Source organism: Bidens hawaiensis, unplaced genomic scaffold (genome assembly GCF_021521415.1).
Source record: "Bidens hawaiensis isolate Kalapana, Puna unplaced genomic scaffold, B.hawaiensis_p1.1 tig00012897_1, whole genome shotgun sequence".
NCBI classification, from domain to species: domain Eukaryota; kingdom Viridiplantae; phylum Streptophyta; class Magnoliopsida; order Asterales; family Asteraceae; genus Bidens; species Bidens hawaiensis.
Genome location: NW_027492076.1, coordinates 363491 through 380857, shown reverse-complemented (window position 1 = coordinate 380857; position 17367 = coordinate 363491). Strand labels below are relative to the sequence as shown.

The following is a 17367-nucleotide window of genomic DNA, read 5'->3' as shown; positions in this document are numbered from 1 at the left end:
ACCTTTAAACATTTTTAGTATTTAAACCATTAATAAAAAAAAGTATATTAATAAAAACCCTTTTCATCTATTAGGTAATCTTTAGGTAATGAATTCATACGTTATAAGCCCCAAAACCTATGCAACATCCAAAAAGTCTTGTTTCTTTCACAAACAGTGAAATAGAAACACATATACAGGATGATAAATTCTAAAATAAAGAAATTAGAAAAATAATAAGTGATATTAGTTGTAACATTCAAACTAAATAGTTATAAAAAGAATAACTTACCTTCAATATATAAAGTTTGAACATCCATTGATTCTGCAATATAAAAATTTGTAAAACATATTACATATAAAATTGCATATGATCTAATGTGAAAACATTATATTTACATACTATTAATCTTTATCATCATAAGCTTTTGAAAATTTTCCTTGTAGACAACATTTGTTGTATGTCCTAGCATCATGTTGCCTTGTTCTAGTAATGAGCAACTTTTAATCCATTTGTGGATTTTCTTCAAACAATCTCGTACCATTTGATAAGCTTGAACCAACTGATTTTGGTGAATTTAACATTATCTTCGGATAATTAATTATTTCATTATCTTGGGTATCGACCATTGGTTAGGAGTCACTGGAAAAAAAAAACATTAGCAAATAAACTTTTCTAAAGGATTATTTATAACTAAAAAAATTAATAAACATATTAAGTTGAATCGTTCATACCCAAAAATAATTTGTCGATTTGAAATTTCGTTTTCAGTGTCATATATGTAGAGTTGAGAAACATTAAGGTTTAACAGCTATGCAATTAACAGTAAAAGGTTTTATGATTGTAGCTGTGTAATTAACAGTAAATATTAATGCAAATTTCCTTTTACACAACATAAACAATACATGTGAAACAATACAAAGAACATGCATACCAAGATGAATCTGGTGATAAAATAGTATAACATGATAATAAGTACCTTGCTATATGGAGGTTGAAAACGGAAGAAGTTATTAACATCGGCTAAAGGTGGAATCAAAATAACTTTTACATAACACGAAGATTATGTGTTATCAAAAAACAACTCAAAATACTAAAATCAAGCTGATGCTCGAATATAATAACATGAGAAAGAGTACCTTGTTATTTGACGAGTGAGCATGGAGGAAGAAATTGAAAATATAGACTGAGTGAACATGGAGGAAGAAATTGAAAATATAGACTGAAAGAGGAAGAAGAAATGTTAGAATAAGTTTTAGATCAATATTTAAGATCTTTAGTTCCAAATCAATGGATTACTTTTATAAATTTCAGGTCATAAAAACTAGTAAATATGGTATGCATGAAATGCAAGCATCTTATTTCCCTGGTGCAAGTGTGAGCAAGTCGAACCTCCAACGAACCTCCACTAAGTTGAAATGCAAGTTATATAATGAACAAGAGTTGACAAAACTATAAAGCAATAAAATAAACTATGTAAATTAAGAGATAAGTTACAAGTTAACTTTAATACTACTAATAATATGTAAAATAAGAAATAAGTTACAGTTTAACTTTAACTAGTATTAAGCCCCACCGTGTTGCAATGGGGGTATAAAACCATTGAAAAAAGTAACTTGAAACATTTGTTGAACCCGTGTGTTGATGGGGGCATTGGGCTCGTGCTTTGTGACGGGATTGTTAAACCGAACAAAAAGTAGACGTAAAAACGTTCAATCACGGCCGTCTGTTGTGATGTGTTAACACATGAAAAATAGACCGAGACATAAGACACAGAAATAAACAACGAAGTTGACTTAAGACCGAAAATTTGAACGGGAAAGATATCATAAGAACATTGAACAGCACATGTGTGCTGCATCGTGTTAACTTGCAAAATTTAGACTAAAACGTTAAATGAAAATTTTGTAAAAGATGAGAAGTATTGGAGAACAAAGTTGAAAGTAGAAAAGTGCTTGGGTTAAAAATGAAACATACTTTGTTACAAACTTGTAAAAAATGAAATGTATAGGGACTAAAGATAAAATATGAAAAGTATAGGTAAAAAGGTAAAAAAGGAAATTTTTAAAAAAAAAACCTAATGCACAATGTACAACTCATGATACATACAAAACTTGCAAATATTATATAACTAGTTGTGGTACCCACACGTTTTGCAGAGGGAAAAAATAGGCATACAAACGTTGAACTGCACACGCCTGTTGCAGCGTGTTAGCTCGTTAACTGAAATGTTAACAAAAAAATTGTAAAAGATGATAAGTATGTAGGAGACCAAAGTTGAAAGTGGAAAAATATTGAGGGGGTGAAACTAAAAAAAAATTGTGACATATTTGTAAACTAAAAAAAGTACAGGGGTCAAAAGTAAAAAATAAAATTAGATTTCGATTTTGGTCTCTATGGTTTCTTAAAGTTACCAATTTTGTCTAATAGTTTATTTTAGTCTTTTATGGTACAATAGTGTCAATTAACTTTCAGTTTTGATCCAACACACTAATGTCATCCACCAACCGTTAGTTAATACAACTTTGAGGAAGTTTTTTTTTTTTTTACAAACTTTTAAATCATATGATTATTTTTTTCTACTAAATATAAGTTTTATACTTATTGTAATTTTATAACCGTTATGGTTTATTATATTTGTTTATATATAAATATATACTTTTTTATTGTTAAAATATTTTTTTTTAATCCGGAGCTTTTATGCAACTGCATATTTATTTATTTATTTATATTTGAATACTTTTATTTTTACTTTTTATAGCCGTAACAGTATCTAGGCTTTAAAAATTAGAATATTTATTTTTAACTTTCATTTTAATTCTGCACTTCTATTAACTATAAATAATTAAAAAAAAGTAATTATTCTGTTTTTATTTCTCGGTAGTAAAAAGAGCACATATTGATCTTATATTTTTTTGTAACTTTTCAGTTGACGAAGGGTTGCTGAATATCTTTTTATTAATTTTAATTATTGGTTTGTATATTTTTTCAAACTACTAAATTTTTGTACTTTATATTTCGTATCTTAATCACCTTACCAGCCCATCAAAATAGGAATGACTTCTTGGTTTGTATTTAATAATGGTACATAATTTAACTTAAAATCGCACTTCAAAATAAAACTAAATACAATGTTTTTAAAATCGACATAAAAGGTTAAAAAAATAAAGGTGTTTAATTATAAATAAATATACACTTGCATAAAAGCGTCAGTTTTGACAAAAATATTTTTTTAAAAAAATAAAAAATGTGTATATATTTAGATATAAACAAATATAAGAAACCATAATACTAAAAAATAACAAAAAGTACAAAACTTATATTTAGTTATAAAACCAAAAAAGTTTGTGAAAAATACAAAAAAACCCCTCAAAATTGTATTAACTAACGGTTGGTGGATGACGTTAATACTAAAAAATAACAAAAAGTACAAAACTTATATTTAGTTATAAAACCAAAAAAGTTTGTGAAAAATACAAAAAAGCCCCTCAAAATTGTATTAACTAACGGTTGGTGGATGACGTTAATAGGTTGGACTAAAACTAATAGTTAATTGAAATTATTGTACCATAAAAATTCAAAATAAACTATTGAACCAAAATTGATAATTTTTAAAAACCACATGAACCAAAATCGAAGTTCTCTCCAGATAAAATGAAAAAATATTAAAAACATGGGTGTCAAAGAGAGCTAAAAGGTGGTACAACATGTGAAGCAAGATGTATTACTTTGAAAGCCAAAATCCTCTCAAAATTGTATATATAATAATAATAATAAATGAAATTGATATGACTTTCAAATATAAACATTTATCAAATTCATAACAGTCTACAATAATAATTGAATGCTAGGTGGATAACATGTCTTCGTTTAATAGTATCGTAAGATTAAATTAGATTGCTTAGATTAGATGTCTACTAAATTTGACGACCCGATTGCAATGTACGGGGCTGAAATTCTATTATTATTATTATTATTATTATTATTATTATTATGATTATTAATTCCAATATGCTTCAATAACGCTTTTTTAGCATTTCAACTTTTTTTATGTTTTTCTACTATAACTATTTAAGTGAACGCGATCGTTTCATTTCATTGGTGTTTTGAATTGCGTAAAGACTTTCAGATGTTCACAGGTTTATTTTTTCATATCACAAACCCGACACAACGCGCATGTTATAAAAACTCGTGATATATTATATTAATTAAGTAATGTTTTTCGACGTTAATACGTATGCCTTGCTTTTTTTTTCAATACGCTTTCTCAATGTCGGGTTAATTTTTTTAACGACATTTCTATAGTTTCGTTTTTCACACTAACTTACTTGTTTTTGTTATTTTCATATAAGGTTTTGGATTCGTTATGACTGGATTGCTATATAAAAAATAGACGTTAAACCATTGAACCATGCACACATGCTAACTTGCAAAAATTAGATCGTAACATAAAACACATAAAATGAAAATAAGTCAAACATACAAAACAACAACCAAGTTGAAACGACAAAACAACGTTATTCAAACAGTTTAAATTTACAAAATATACGTTTAATTCCGATAACGTGACAAATATAATTTAACTGGTAGTCCGGTACCAATCAAATTCGTGTTTAGACGGATTTATATGAAAAAAAATACATGGCTAGCATCGAGTGGGTGTCAGAGAGACACCGCCGTAGGTCGTTACACGTGGCCTCGTACGTGTCGCCCGTTTCTTTCATTCCGTCACGCTTCCCCTCTGCTCGATAACCATCATGTGATTGACCTTCAAACTTTCTTCTATTCAATTCTATTATCACTTCAATTCAATGATAATAATAATTTAATCTCTTGATCATCCGAAGCTCAAAAGACCTCTAAGTTTCATTCGAGAAACAACCACCCTTCTTAGCTAAGACTTCAATTCCGTGAAGAATTAGAAAACCCAGTTGTTAATTAGAGGAATTAGTTTATTTAATTCCCCCTAATCGTGTAATTTCAAGTATCGTCACGTTCTCTGTTACCAGGTTATTCAATTTGCACTCAACTTCATCTACCATCAAACTCTAACTTTCTTTCATCTGTTATATTATACTTGTTCTGACTTGGGTTTTGTTTTTTTGTATGATAGGATGCCAGGGGATGAGCTGAACGTTTGTTTCAAGAAACTGATGGTGTGTGGAGGTGGGAGTAGGGTTATTACAGACTGGAAGGACATTCCCATGGAGCTTCTGATGAGGATCGTCTGCTTGCTGGATGATCGGACGGTCATCGTTGCTTCTGGTGTTTGTAGTGGATGGAGAGATGCTATTTGCTTGGGGCTTACTCATATCTCACTCCCTTGGTATTCTTCTTTATCTTTTTTATATGTTTCTAGTTTAAAGTTTGTTTCTTTGATGACTTCTGCATATGATCTTCAAGATTTTTCCTTTGAATTTTCTTGAATATCGATTCAATATTGTAACCATCGGTTGATTCTATGTTCATGGGTATGCCTTTTGTGATGCATAATCTAGTCTATGATTTCCATTGATTTGTGGCTTTTGAAACGGGTGGGTCAAAGCGGGTTCAGGTCAAAATAACTAGTTCTTTTAGATATAGTAGTACAGTATGGGTTGGACTTAGGACTGGAAAACAGGTTGGCTTCGTTGGTTTGGGCCACAGGTCAAAACGGGTTCGGGTCGGAACGAGTCAATTCAGAAAAGGGTTATTTTTGTTCAGGTTAGAAGGCATTAGGGTCAAACGGTTGGTTTAGAAAATGTTTTTTTTTAAATTACTGTACGTTTCGACTTTGCTTTGGTATGTTTTTTTTTTTAAATTACTGTACGTTTCGACTTTGCTTTTGGTTTTCAGCACCAGCTACGAGTGTTTGGGTGCAGGGTTTCATAATGTTTGGGTGCAGGGTTTCATAAAAAGGATAAATTAAATCAATGTGTAACCACTTGGGCTGAACTAGGACCCTGTATACCTTTAATGTATCTTTTTTGAAATGGGTCAGATGATAAGCCTAAATGGGTTTGGGTCAATATGGGTTAGGCTGTTTTAGAACCCTGCTGTATATACATTGACTTATCTTTTATGAAATGGGTTAACTACACAGGCCAGATAACAAGTCAAAACGGGTTCGGGCCAATATGGGTTGGGCCGTGCCAGGACCCTTTATATTCATTGATAATTCTCTAATGAAACGGGTTAGTTAGACGGGTAAGATGATAAGTTGAAATGGGTTTGGGTCAAAACAAGTAATTTTTAGACTTAGTACAAAACGGGTTGGATCGCGCTGCGCTAGGACCCTATATATCCATTGATCTGTCTTTTCTGAAACGGATTAATTAAACGGGTCAGATAACAAGTGAAATGGGTCCGGGTCCAAACAAGTAATTTTCAGTCGTAATAGTACAAGTAACGTTCATTTTATATCCATAGGTGCACAAACAACATGAACAACCTCGTACTCTCTCTCGCTCCAAAATTCACAAAACTAAGGGTCATAAACCTTCGGCAAAAAGACAAACCGCTGCTCGATGACAATGCAGTCGAAACCATTGCTAACAACTGTCATGATTTAGAAGATCTTGACCTCAGCAAAAGCTTTAAACTTAGTGACCGGTCCCTTCATGCTTTGGCCCGGGGCTGCCCAAATCTTTCCAAACTCAACATCAGTGGCTGCTCAGCTTTTACCGACGACGCTCTCGAGTTTCTTAGTAGTTACTGTAGAAACTTTAAGGTTTTGAACCTGTGTGGATGTGTGAAAGCTGCAACCGATAAGGCCCTCAAGGTATATATAGTATTACAAATAGCACTTGACATGCCGGGTCGGGCTTATAATCCGTGTTTGGGTTGTGGTTGCAGGCTATTGGATATAACTGCCGACAACTTGAGTCGATAAATCTCGGTTGGTGTGAAGGAGTTGGTGATGTTGGAGTGATGAGTTTAGCTTATGGGTGTCCTAATCTTCATGCTATTGACTTGTGTGGATGCGTCTTTATAACAGGTAACTTGTTGTCATATACTTGACTTTTCAAGTCAGAGCTGACTTTCTTTAATTCAACTTTTGTATGATGCATTGTTCTACATTTCTAATACCATTCTTGTTTTTCGCCTTTCATGCTTTCTATGATTTGCAATCTAACAAAAAGATAAATAAAAGAAATGCATAGATAAAATTTTGGTGTTGGAAATTGTATATATGAAAAAAACAGAAATACCTAAACTGAAGTAACCATACCTAAACAAAAACCGACGGTTTGGTTTTATGTTTTGAAAAAACTGAATTTTCGGCATGGTTTCGTTTATGCATGTAGTTAAAAACAAACCACAAACTGAGTTTTTGGATTGTAAATTTTAATTTTTAATGTTGAATGTTAGGTATTTTTTAAGAAAAAATTAATTGATAGTATAACTAGTTATTTTGGCCTAGATGCATAAAAATCAATTAATCATTAGTTAACAAAAAGATTTAAGCCCAAAGTTTAGGCACAAATTTATTATTTTGGGCCATTTCTTTTTCTCTTTACCGGCGCAAAAATTTTAGGCCCAAATATTAAAACTGAACCCAAATCGGATAAAGAAACCAAGTGGTTTTCAAAAACTCAAATATTGAAAATTCGGTTTGAACCCAAACCGAAGGGTTTCAGTTATTATTATTTTTTTCTATATTTGTTTTTGTTTTTGTTTTTGTTTAGTTTGAACCCAAAACCAACCCATGACTGGTGATTTTAATCTAATAATATTGGTTTTGAGAAGTGATTATATTTATATATTGAATCTTGCAGATGAGAGTGTGATAGCTTTGGCAAACAATTGCTTACATCTTCGGTCTCTCGGTCTATACTACTGTCAAAACATCACGGATCGGGCAATGTATGCGTTGGCTCACAGCCGAGTGAAAAACAAACATGAAGTATTATGGGAATCGGTTAAAACCAGGTACGAGGAAGAAGGCCTCATGAACCTTAATATCAGCCAATGCACGGCTCTAACACCACCTGCGGTTCAAGCCCTCTGTGACTCGTTTCCTGCACTTCATACGTGTCCTGGTAGGCATTCTCTGATTATAAGTGGCTGCTTGAATCTGACCTCGGTCCGCTGCGCATGCGCTTTTCAGTCGCATCGAGCCATCGCACAGGTCTGATGGGTGGTTAAGTGGTGGCGGTCAATCATGTGTGTATAGTTGGTTTACTTGAAGAATTGTGGATGTTGGGACTTTTAAATGTGACAAACTTTTATATACAGTTTTATGAATAATATAACTTTTGCCACTTCATCCCCTTTACTTTTTTATTTGACATAAAGCTTGAATAGCTTTGTATGAGTGTTGAACAAGCCGGGTTAACAATCGGCCTTTAATGGCTTTGTTCGAAATTTAGACTTTCACAGAGCAATGGTGGTGGTGGCTTGAGTCATCCTTTTTAACCCGAACCCAATAAAACTAGTAGACCTGTATAACCCAAACCCGACAAAACTATAAAATCCGAACCCAAAGTCTCTTAAATCGGTTCGGAAATTAGATGTGTTTTTGGTAGTTTTGGTTAACCCGATGTAGTACAAAAATCAAATCCCCATTTTTCCTAGGTTTACCTATTGTAATTAGAATACAATTGAGTTCGATGATCCACTAATCAATGGCACGGATTGAGATTGTGGTTTTGCTTTATGATATTTAAATGATTTTCTTAGTGGTTGATAGTCGTTAATATGATTAATCAAAATGGTGGTGTTAAGTAGAGGTGCACAAATTGGTTAACCATTAACCGGTTAATAATCCCAAAAAAACCGTTTTTTAATAAAATAATAATAAAAAAAATGATGGTGTTAAGTGCTTTTGGTGACTATATGCTTCTAGCCTTTGTAGTTCGTTTGTTTCAGCCCGATGACCAAATTGTTTTGTAGCCCATAAAGCCTAACAAATTGTTTGGATCATTGGATGTAATAATATTAATCCCACTAGATAGAGAGTACTGTGATAGTGAAATAATAATATTCACAGTTATATACATTGAATTGAAGGCAAGTTATGTTATTCACTGCTAATGTCATTTTTTAGGGTTAATATGCTAATGTTATTCAAGCAAGGTCGAAATCTTGTTTAAACCGAATGAACTAATATTGGGGATTGGGTGGTTGATAATATGATTCATTCAATATCCAATTCTGTACTGATAAAGAACTAGTGCTTGTTTGACAGTGGCAAGCCGACGATATTAACCCTAGACAAACCAGAATCAAGACAAACATTACTAAGAGCAAACAAAGACTTGTTACTTATAGATACCATTTTGTATGCGTACGATAAGTTTGTGGACCAGAAATAAGGTTATAGAACAAACCGACGACAAAATCGTTTAGCAATTAAGAGATGTTTGTCAAATATCATAGTCAGACTTTCTTTTTTACCCATAAACTGATTATTGACTCGCTTTAGCTAGGGCTCTACAATTCAATGCAACCATTAACTTTGATTCAAGTGCTTAATCTTTCTAATACTCATTGCCAAAATATTAGTTTGGATTGACGAATTGATGGTCAACGTGATATGCACATGAGTTCCTTTTGGTTGACCTGAAGGGTTAGTGTGGCACTAATAAAAACTTTGTTCAAGTTCCCATAAGATTAGCCTTAAAATTTAAAAGCATAGTAAATTATTTTATATTGACTCACGACAGACACTCGTAACAAACTTGGGTTTATAGATTTAGCTCGAGATTAGGGATGTGAATGGATTAATTGGAGGATGAATAGTTAGAAATAAAACAAAATATTGTAGGAAATGAAGAGTAAATAAAAAGGTTCAAAGGAGAAAATCAATTTAATTTTAAAAGTTAATTGTTGTATGAAAAATTCAAAAATAATATACCTAAACTTTAAATTTTAACACTTTTCATATCTAAAATCAACATATTAATCCGTTTAAAAAACTCTTAAACAGGTTAACATGTCAACCCACTTTTTAATGAGTTGTGCCAGCTGATCTAAACCTTTTTTTTTCTTTTCCGAGTCATGTTTTGGGTTGTGTTAAAGAGAGGAACAAATGGCCGATATCTTCACTAAATCGTTGGCACAAATCAAGTATAAGGAGACGAGGGGCTTGAATGCCTGATCGGCATTGAAGAGTGAAGATCATCCGAAATCCCACTCAGAAATAAGGAGGCGAATGAAGGACTGGGCGTAATTTACAAATGAGCCTTGGCCCAACTCGTGTAACCTAAGGACTTGGGTGGTTGGCCCATTATGGGGTAATGAGGGTTGTGTAGTAATTTGTAATTAGCCAAAATCGGGTTGACAATATATATATCATAATCAAATTTAAGGTTTGATAGGTCATAGGAGAGCTATTATACTTGTGGTTTTTTTAAGTTATATTTTTCTTGATTATAATAGTGAATTTCTTGACTGTTTAATTGGAATTTTAAATTGTGTTATAATTATTACTTATTAGTTATTAATCATGTCTCACGTGAACAAAACTTGATTTGTCTTCTTAATTATAGCAAGCATCTATTTATCCTTAATCTCTTCTTGAAAATAAAAATCCCCTCTTTCTATAGCCTTCTAACTTCTATCTTTCAAATTTATTAACAAAAGTATGGCTATAACTAACTCTCAAGAATCTCGTTTTTCAATAATCACAAGGTAGTTTCTAACTCTTGAGATCTCTTGATCATAAGGGCATAAGGCTACTAGTTGTGGGGGCTTCAACCAGCAAGTGGGCTTCAACAGGGCCGGCGAAAGTGATATGGCGTGATAATGAGGCTTTAACACCGTGCCAGGGCGTTAAGACATTAAACAAGGAAATGGTAATGATGTTTTAAAAAGGAAATTGTAGAGCCCAAATACTTTAACAAGAAAATGATAGGGCTTAAACATGATAATAAGCTTTAATCTATGTTTAACACCCCACCACAAGTAGCCTAATTATAATAATTTTCTTACTTTATCTTTAGAAGAAAAAAAAAAGAATACAATTTCCTAGTAAGCATAGTTTCCACATATATGACCAGGAGTAAAAATAAAAATAACAAAGCATGATGTACATTATTTAAACTTGGCTTGTAAGTTAAAAAGTAACACATGATATCTTTACAAAATTTGGGACAAGCATATGTCGCTTTTCCCCATATTGATTACACCTTTCCAGCCACTTTTCTTTTTATATAAAGATAGATTATTTAAGAGATTGATCAAAAACCTTTACATAATTAATTACCTAGTGAGTATGCTGTGAGTGTGTGTGTTCTTGAAATATTGTAAGGAATATGGAGAAAGATGATCAACGGTGTTACTACTGCTACTTCCATCCAGATGAAATCTATGTAGGGGTGTGTCCCTTATGTTTATATGAGAGGCTTGTTGTAGTTGCGGCAAAACGATGCCGTGGAGGTCTTCGTCTCTACACGAGTAGCACCTGCAAATCCTCAAAACCATGCATGGTGGTACCGAAGATGTTCGCCATCGATTATTTGATTCATCGAAAGACCAAGAAACACAAACTTAAACCTAAAGATGATGATGATGCATCAGCCAGTCAAGACGGTATGTGTGTTACATTATTATTTTTTGCATTCTATTAAAATACAAAACTAATCATTGATTACTTTTATACATAGTTTAATGAAAGATAACATTAAATTTATAACTTTTCATTCTATGTATTATTTTAAATTCTCATAGGAGTCAATCACCACTTGGGTGTTCACGGTTCGGTTTTAAACCGTGAAACCGCCCAAACCGGTCGTCGGTTTGGTTTCGCGGTTGGTTTTTGTTTTTTACTTTCGGGCGGTTGGTTTGAAAATTTTCAAACAGTAATGAACGGTTTGGTTTACAGTTTATACAAAAAACCGGATCGGACCATAAGATTGGATAATATATTTTAGTTTTTGTTATATATTTTATAATGCATATATTTAGTTATCTATATTTAATATTTGATTCGATTAATTAATATGAATATAGGCTAAATCTATTTTTAGCTTCAAAGTGTAGTAGCAGACCACAATCTGTAGTTATAAATTTAAGACTTGTGTTTTTAATTTATTTCAAGAGATAGTTGTTTTTATACTTTATTTCTTTTATTTGAATGATGAGATTCATATAATTATAAATGGGTAGTATGCTCTTATAACAAAATTGTTCTATGCATTTTGGATAATATTTTATTTTATCTTTTGTGGGTTTTTATTATAAAGACATAACAAGTTTAAAACTTAAAACCGTGAAACCGAACCGGACCAAACCGTTAGTAACGGTTCAGTTTGGTTCGGTTTTGATTGTTGACGGTTCGGTTTCGGTTTTCAATTTCCAAAAACCGGTACTAACGGTTTGGTCACGGTTTAACCCAAAAACCGTTCAAACCTGACCGTGAACACCCCTAATCACCACTAACCTTCTCTTGATGAATCACACACAAGTTAATTTTTGCTTAGAAATATAGGTTAGGGTTTGATATTTTGGTATGATTATAGATTTAGGATTTGTCATATTGTTTAGGTTTATATGAGTTAGGATTAACTAGAAGAATAGGAACGTTTGGAATTTTTTCGATACGATTTTGAAGCTGCCGGTGTTTGTTTCGTTGATGGATTGGTGGTTGTTTTCGTGTGACTGTATAGTGTATAGTATTTATTGAAAAGATAACTCCTATGTGTGGATGATGTGTTTGAAGATGAGGCTATCTAGTTGGTGTTTGATAGAGAGATAGGTGGATTGACAATGGCCGGGGTGGTTGGTGGTGGTGGTTCACGACGATCAGACGTACTATTCATTCTATATTACGATAACTTAATAATAATATTAACAACAATCGTTAACTATTAAAAATAGTTGGTACGTATGATGCATGATTATTTAGTGATCTAACGATATTCATTCTATATTTCGATAACTTAATAATAATAATATTAACAATAACAGTTAACTATTAAAAATAGTTGGAATGAATGATACATGATAATCTAGTGATGTAACGAACTATGTAACTGTCATGACAACAACTTATATTCACAAGCTAAAAAATTGTTTCTATGTTATTACATAAACTATTCAACTAAAAAACGTAATAATTTTTTAGTTTGTGAATTTTACATGACAATTACATAAATGATTTAACAACTTAAAACTTATTCATACCTAGTTTAATTATCAAGTGCTCAAATGTGGCCTGTGTATTTTAATATCATTTGCTCAGTGGCGAAGACAAAGTCTTTTAAACATCCAAAGGTCCTGAATTTAATCCCCAATAATACGTTTTTTTTCATAACTATTGCATATATAAATTTGTATCTATTTTATTATTTAATGAATCGACATACGTCAAACAACACATCACAAATATGAATTAATAACTTATTGTTAGAATAAAAAAAATAAATTATTCTTATTTTATTCTACTTTTTTGTGTTGGGAAGGGATTACGATGGATTTAGTAAGATCCAAGTTTCCTATCTTGTAAATCTCGTAGTCCCATTCGATGATTACGAGACAATATTTATAAATTTCATACAAAGGAAATGATTGCCTCGATCATGACTAATTTGGAATTTCATGATAATATATTGCTATGTTTTAAATCATTAAAATTGTATTATCTTACTTTAAAAAAATAAGAACTATTTATTTATGCATTGTCTTTTATTTGATTTATCATTTTAAATAATAGAGAGGTAGAGAGGGGACCAAAGAGGTCCCGTTGATCTCAATGATAATAAGAACTTTCGTCACATTCATACATAAATATTACGACTATAATCTTTATGCGTCCTGACTCAGCCATCCTAAACTTTAAGGGTTTAAAGATATATGTAGTTTAATATTTATATTTAGTGCTAACCCATTAATTTTTTTTTTCTTTGGATGACAAACTAATGTACCCTACATACTTATATAAACCACCTTTACATGTACTTGCATGATTTGAATCCTCCGTCTTTAGTATCATAGCTACTGGTAAACTATGCAGTCGATATCGCCGATATATCAGTGATATGTCAGTTATCAGTCCCTTGGCGAAATATCAGTCAAAAATATCGGTCAGAATATCGTTACCGATAATATCAGCTATATTGACCAATATTGAACTAATATTTGACCGATATATCACTGATATTCACGATATCGGTGTTTTAAGTCTTAATTATCAACTTTTAGTGTTCATTGTTAATATTTCAAGCCTCAATCAATTCTTATTTGCTACAATTGTTAGTGTTTTGCAATTTACAAAAGGTTAATTTGTTAATGGTAAAAGATTATGTTGAATTATTAATGTTAAATTGCTATTTATATGAATTTTACATGATATTAAAATTACCGATATCTCACTACGATAACTGATATTTCAGATATCGGCCCTTGACCGATATCTGATATTTTTCTGTATTAACTGCTTAGCTGGTAAATGATTTTATCGTTACTTAACTTATTAGACAAACACATCTGTCATTTGATATACACATTCCTTCATGTGGGGACGCATAGCGAAGATAGTTATTTTCAAACATTAACTGTTTTCGACCAGCAATTAAAGTCACAGACTCGAAAGATGCTCATCCAGGAATATCTCCATGCCCTTACTATTTATTGTTACAAAAATTGATTTTTATTTTTAAACTAATTTTTAATCATAAAATTGTTCTTTTCAAAACCGTATACTTATTATATATTTTATTCCATCCTAAGAAATTATAGGGGAGTTAATGCTATTAAAATAATTACATAACATAAGAATCCATATAAGCTTTGTATTCATAAATCTTTTTGATGTATACAGAAAATAAAATATATTATCAAGTACATGTTGCGTTGAGAATGTGTATATAGCATGATCCTACAAGAATATTTGACGTGTGCATGAGTTAAGTAATTACTTTGTTAATTACTCGTATATTGATGGCTTTTTGAGGAACCTATACGGCTAATGTCTTCATTCTTCGCTCATATATATATACCTAAATAACGTCGCTGGTACTGGTAGCGATTGGTAGGCTCACTCTATCAAGTTATATACACTCTTATCATGGTGCGTATATAATTCTTGTTGATGCAATTTGAAATACAAAATTAATAAATTTCAATTTATATGGTTTTGGATCAAAAAAACGTTCATGCATGTAGATGCATAAATATACGAAGATATAAAAACTTGTATGGTTTCAGAATAAACTAATATATATATTATATTTCTAGGTGCTTAAGAAAAATAATAATTCCTACCATCTTTTTTGTTGTTTTAGAATTTCTTTTGCTGAAATGGAAAAAAAGTTAAGAGGTAAACCATGCAAGAAGGTGGGTGATGTGGGGTTACTATTATTTAATTTGACATCACATGGTTGTTCTCTTTTATTTTTTCTATTATTCAAGCAACCACTTCCAATTTTCAAACTTTTGATATCTATACAACTCATCAACCATCATTTTAATTTCTATTTATTTTTTTATTTCTAAACTCAATTACTTGTTCATTTCGCAAGCTCTACATATATGCAATTTCGCGAAATATATTTATTATTTTGGTTAGTCTTTTATGATACTAAGGATGCTCGTTTAGACTAGCGTGCCTATTCAAACTTGTGCTTGAACTCATTTATGAATAGAGTCCAAACTAAGTTAGTTTATCAGACCAATCTTAAGTATCTTAACAAGAGAGAGACTTTCTTACACCTAAGTCAACGAAGTTACCAAACATTGCCATATGAGAAAGATAAGGTTGTTTCGATCAAGTGAAAAGGATCCACATGAAGTATGGGTTGTGGGGCAAAAGAGGACCGAGGTGGGGACTGGTTGCCGGTAGGTGTTGGTGGTGGAAGCAAGGTGGGGCTAGATCTAGACTTAGAGATCAATGTTTTGAGCTTTTGTCTTCAAGGTGGTATGGGTATGGGGGTTTCATGTCTTATTAGTTATTATCCTCTGCATCTTATTAAACAAATCACGTCTATTAAATAAAAAAATATTTATGACAACACTTTCTATATACACGTTTTTTATACATTTCATAAGTTGATCGGCTGAGTTTGTACTAGAAGATAAATACATAAATGTACATCTCAACATGTATATTTTAAATAATAAGATTGAGTTCAATTATATTTTATCAACTAGCCTAATACAAATCGAAAAGGCTAGTTATATTTGGTAGATATCAATAAAATGATGAAAGTGGTTATTATTTATTTATTTTCTTTGTATGTTTATATATAGCATATAACTTATTGTTAAAACAAATTCACATATATGGTCATGAGACGCACTAGTAGTTGCTCGCATAGTTACATTATTAACACACGTAATAGAGTTGTCCTTTGAATATAGTATTTGAAAACATGTAAAATATAAATGATATTTGGATAAGACTCATATTCGAGTTTTTTCTTTCTTTTTTTTTTTTTTTTCATTTTACCTCATGTGACTCATGGTTCTTGTAGTCTTGTCACGTATCGTGTGATTATAGATGTAAATTTATAGTGACATGACTATAAAGTGTTGAACATCAAAAATAACCATTCTCATGGTTTTTTTTTTTCAAATTCAAGATTTACACATTTTCTTTTAACTATATATGAGATTTCTCAAACAATAAACTTATTCATTTTCTTATGTTGTAAGTGGGTTAAACTTATGACCTTTGTGTGTTGTATTTGTTTTTTTACAAACATTTATCGTTAAAAAGCTAAAATATTGCTTGAGGATATAGTATCTAAACCTTGTGGGTTATTTGCAGATTCGTTCATTTCGATAAGGTTTGATGATGACAACACTCTAGGTGCTTGGGAGAAAGGCAAAGATTCCAAGAGTATAGTCGAACACGCCAAACCACAATGGTCCTCCATGAGGTGGCGAAAGCGGATTGGTCACGTTTTTCAACTCATTACATCGAAAAAATCAAATAGAAACATAGGAAGTGGAAAGATGGTCAAAGGCAGTAGATGGATACGAAACCTCGCAAGAAGAAAGACAACCAACGATTAAAGATTCATCTTATCTTAAACGTATGTTATAAATATGTATTTTGTCAAATCATTGAAATATTCATGTTCCGGCTATTTGCTTATTGATTTATCGTTCTGGTGTTTATTTGCCATGGCAGCTATTGTGAAAATATTTTAATGGACACTTTGTGAAATCAACATGGTGTTTATGTTATAATCAAGATTTAGATGGGTATATTGTTTATTCGTCGCACACGATACATATTTTTGTTTCCTGATTTCTCCCCTTGTAAACATTATTATTGGTGAATGTAAATGAGATTTGCTAATATATGCCCTAAGGGAACATGCACGAAACATTTTTTTTATGTGGAATATTATTATTAAAACTACCATTTCACATTAATTACATTAATCTTGTAATAACTACCATAGTTAATATTTATTATCATTTTTAGATCTTCCTTCCATTAATTACTACTAATTATT

At 31.5% G+C, this 17367-nt stretch overlaps 3 protein-coding genes across 3 annotated transcripts in view; 2 read left to right on the top strand and 1 right to left on the bottom strand.

Annotated features, from left to right (window-relative positions):
* The window catches only part of LOC143542550 (putative methyltransferase PMT24), a 266804-nt gene that overhangs the window by 73871 nt on the left and 175566 nt on the right, over window positions 1–17367 (bottom strand). The gene's annotated exons all lie outside the window — the stretch shown is intronic.
* Window positions 5095–8219, top strand: LOC143542546 (F-box protein SKP2A-like). The gene is made up of 4 exons (XM_077035109.1): window positions 5095–5306; window positions 6389–6740; window positions 6815–6956; window positions 7738–8219. Exons 1-4 carry the CDS (start codon window positions 5095–5097, stop codon window positions 8094–8096), a joined length of 1065 nt encoding a protein of 354 aa, XP_076891224.1. The 3' UTR covers window positions 8097–8219.
* On the top strand, window positions 11197–17007 carry LOC143542547 (uncharacterized). Its single transcript, XM_077035110.1, has 2 exons — window positions 11197–11494; window positions 16671–17007. The coding sequence occupies exons 1-2, from the start codon at window positions 11218–11220 to the stop codon at window positions 16916–16918; spliced, it is 525 nt and encodes a 174-aa protein (XP_076891225.1). The 5' UTR covers window positions 11197–11217; the 3' UTR covers window positions 16919–17007.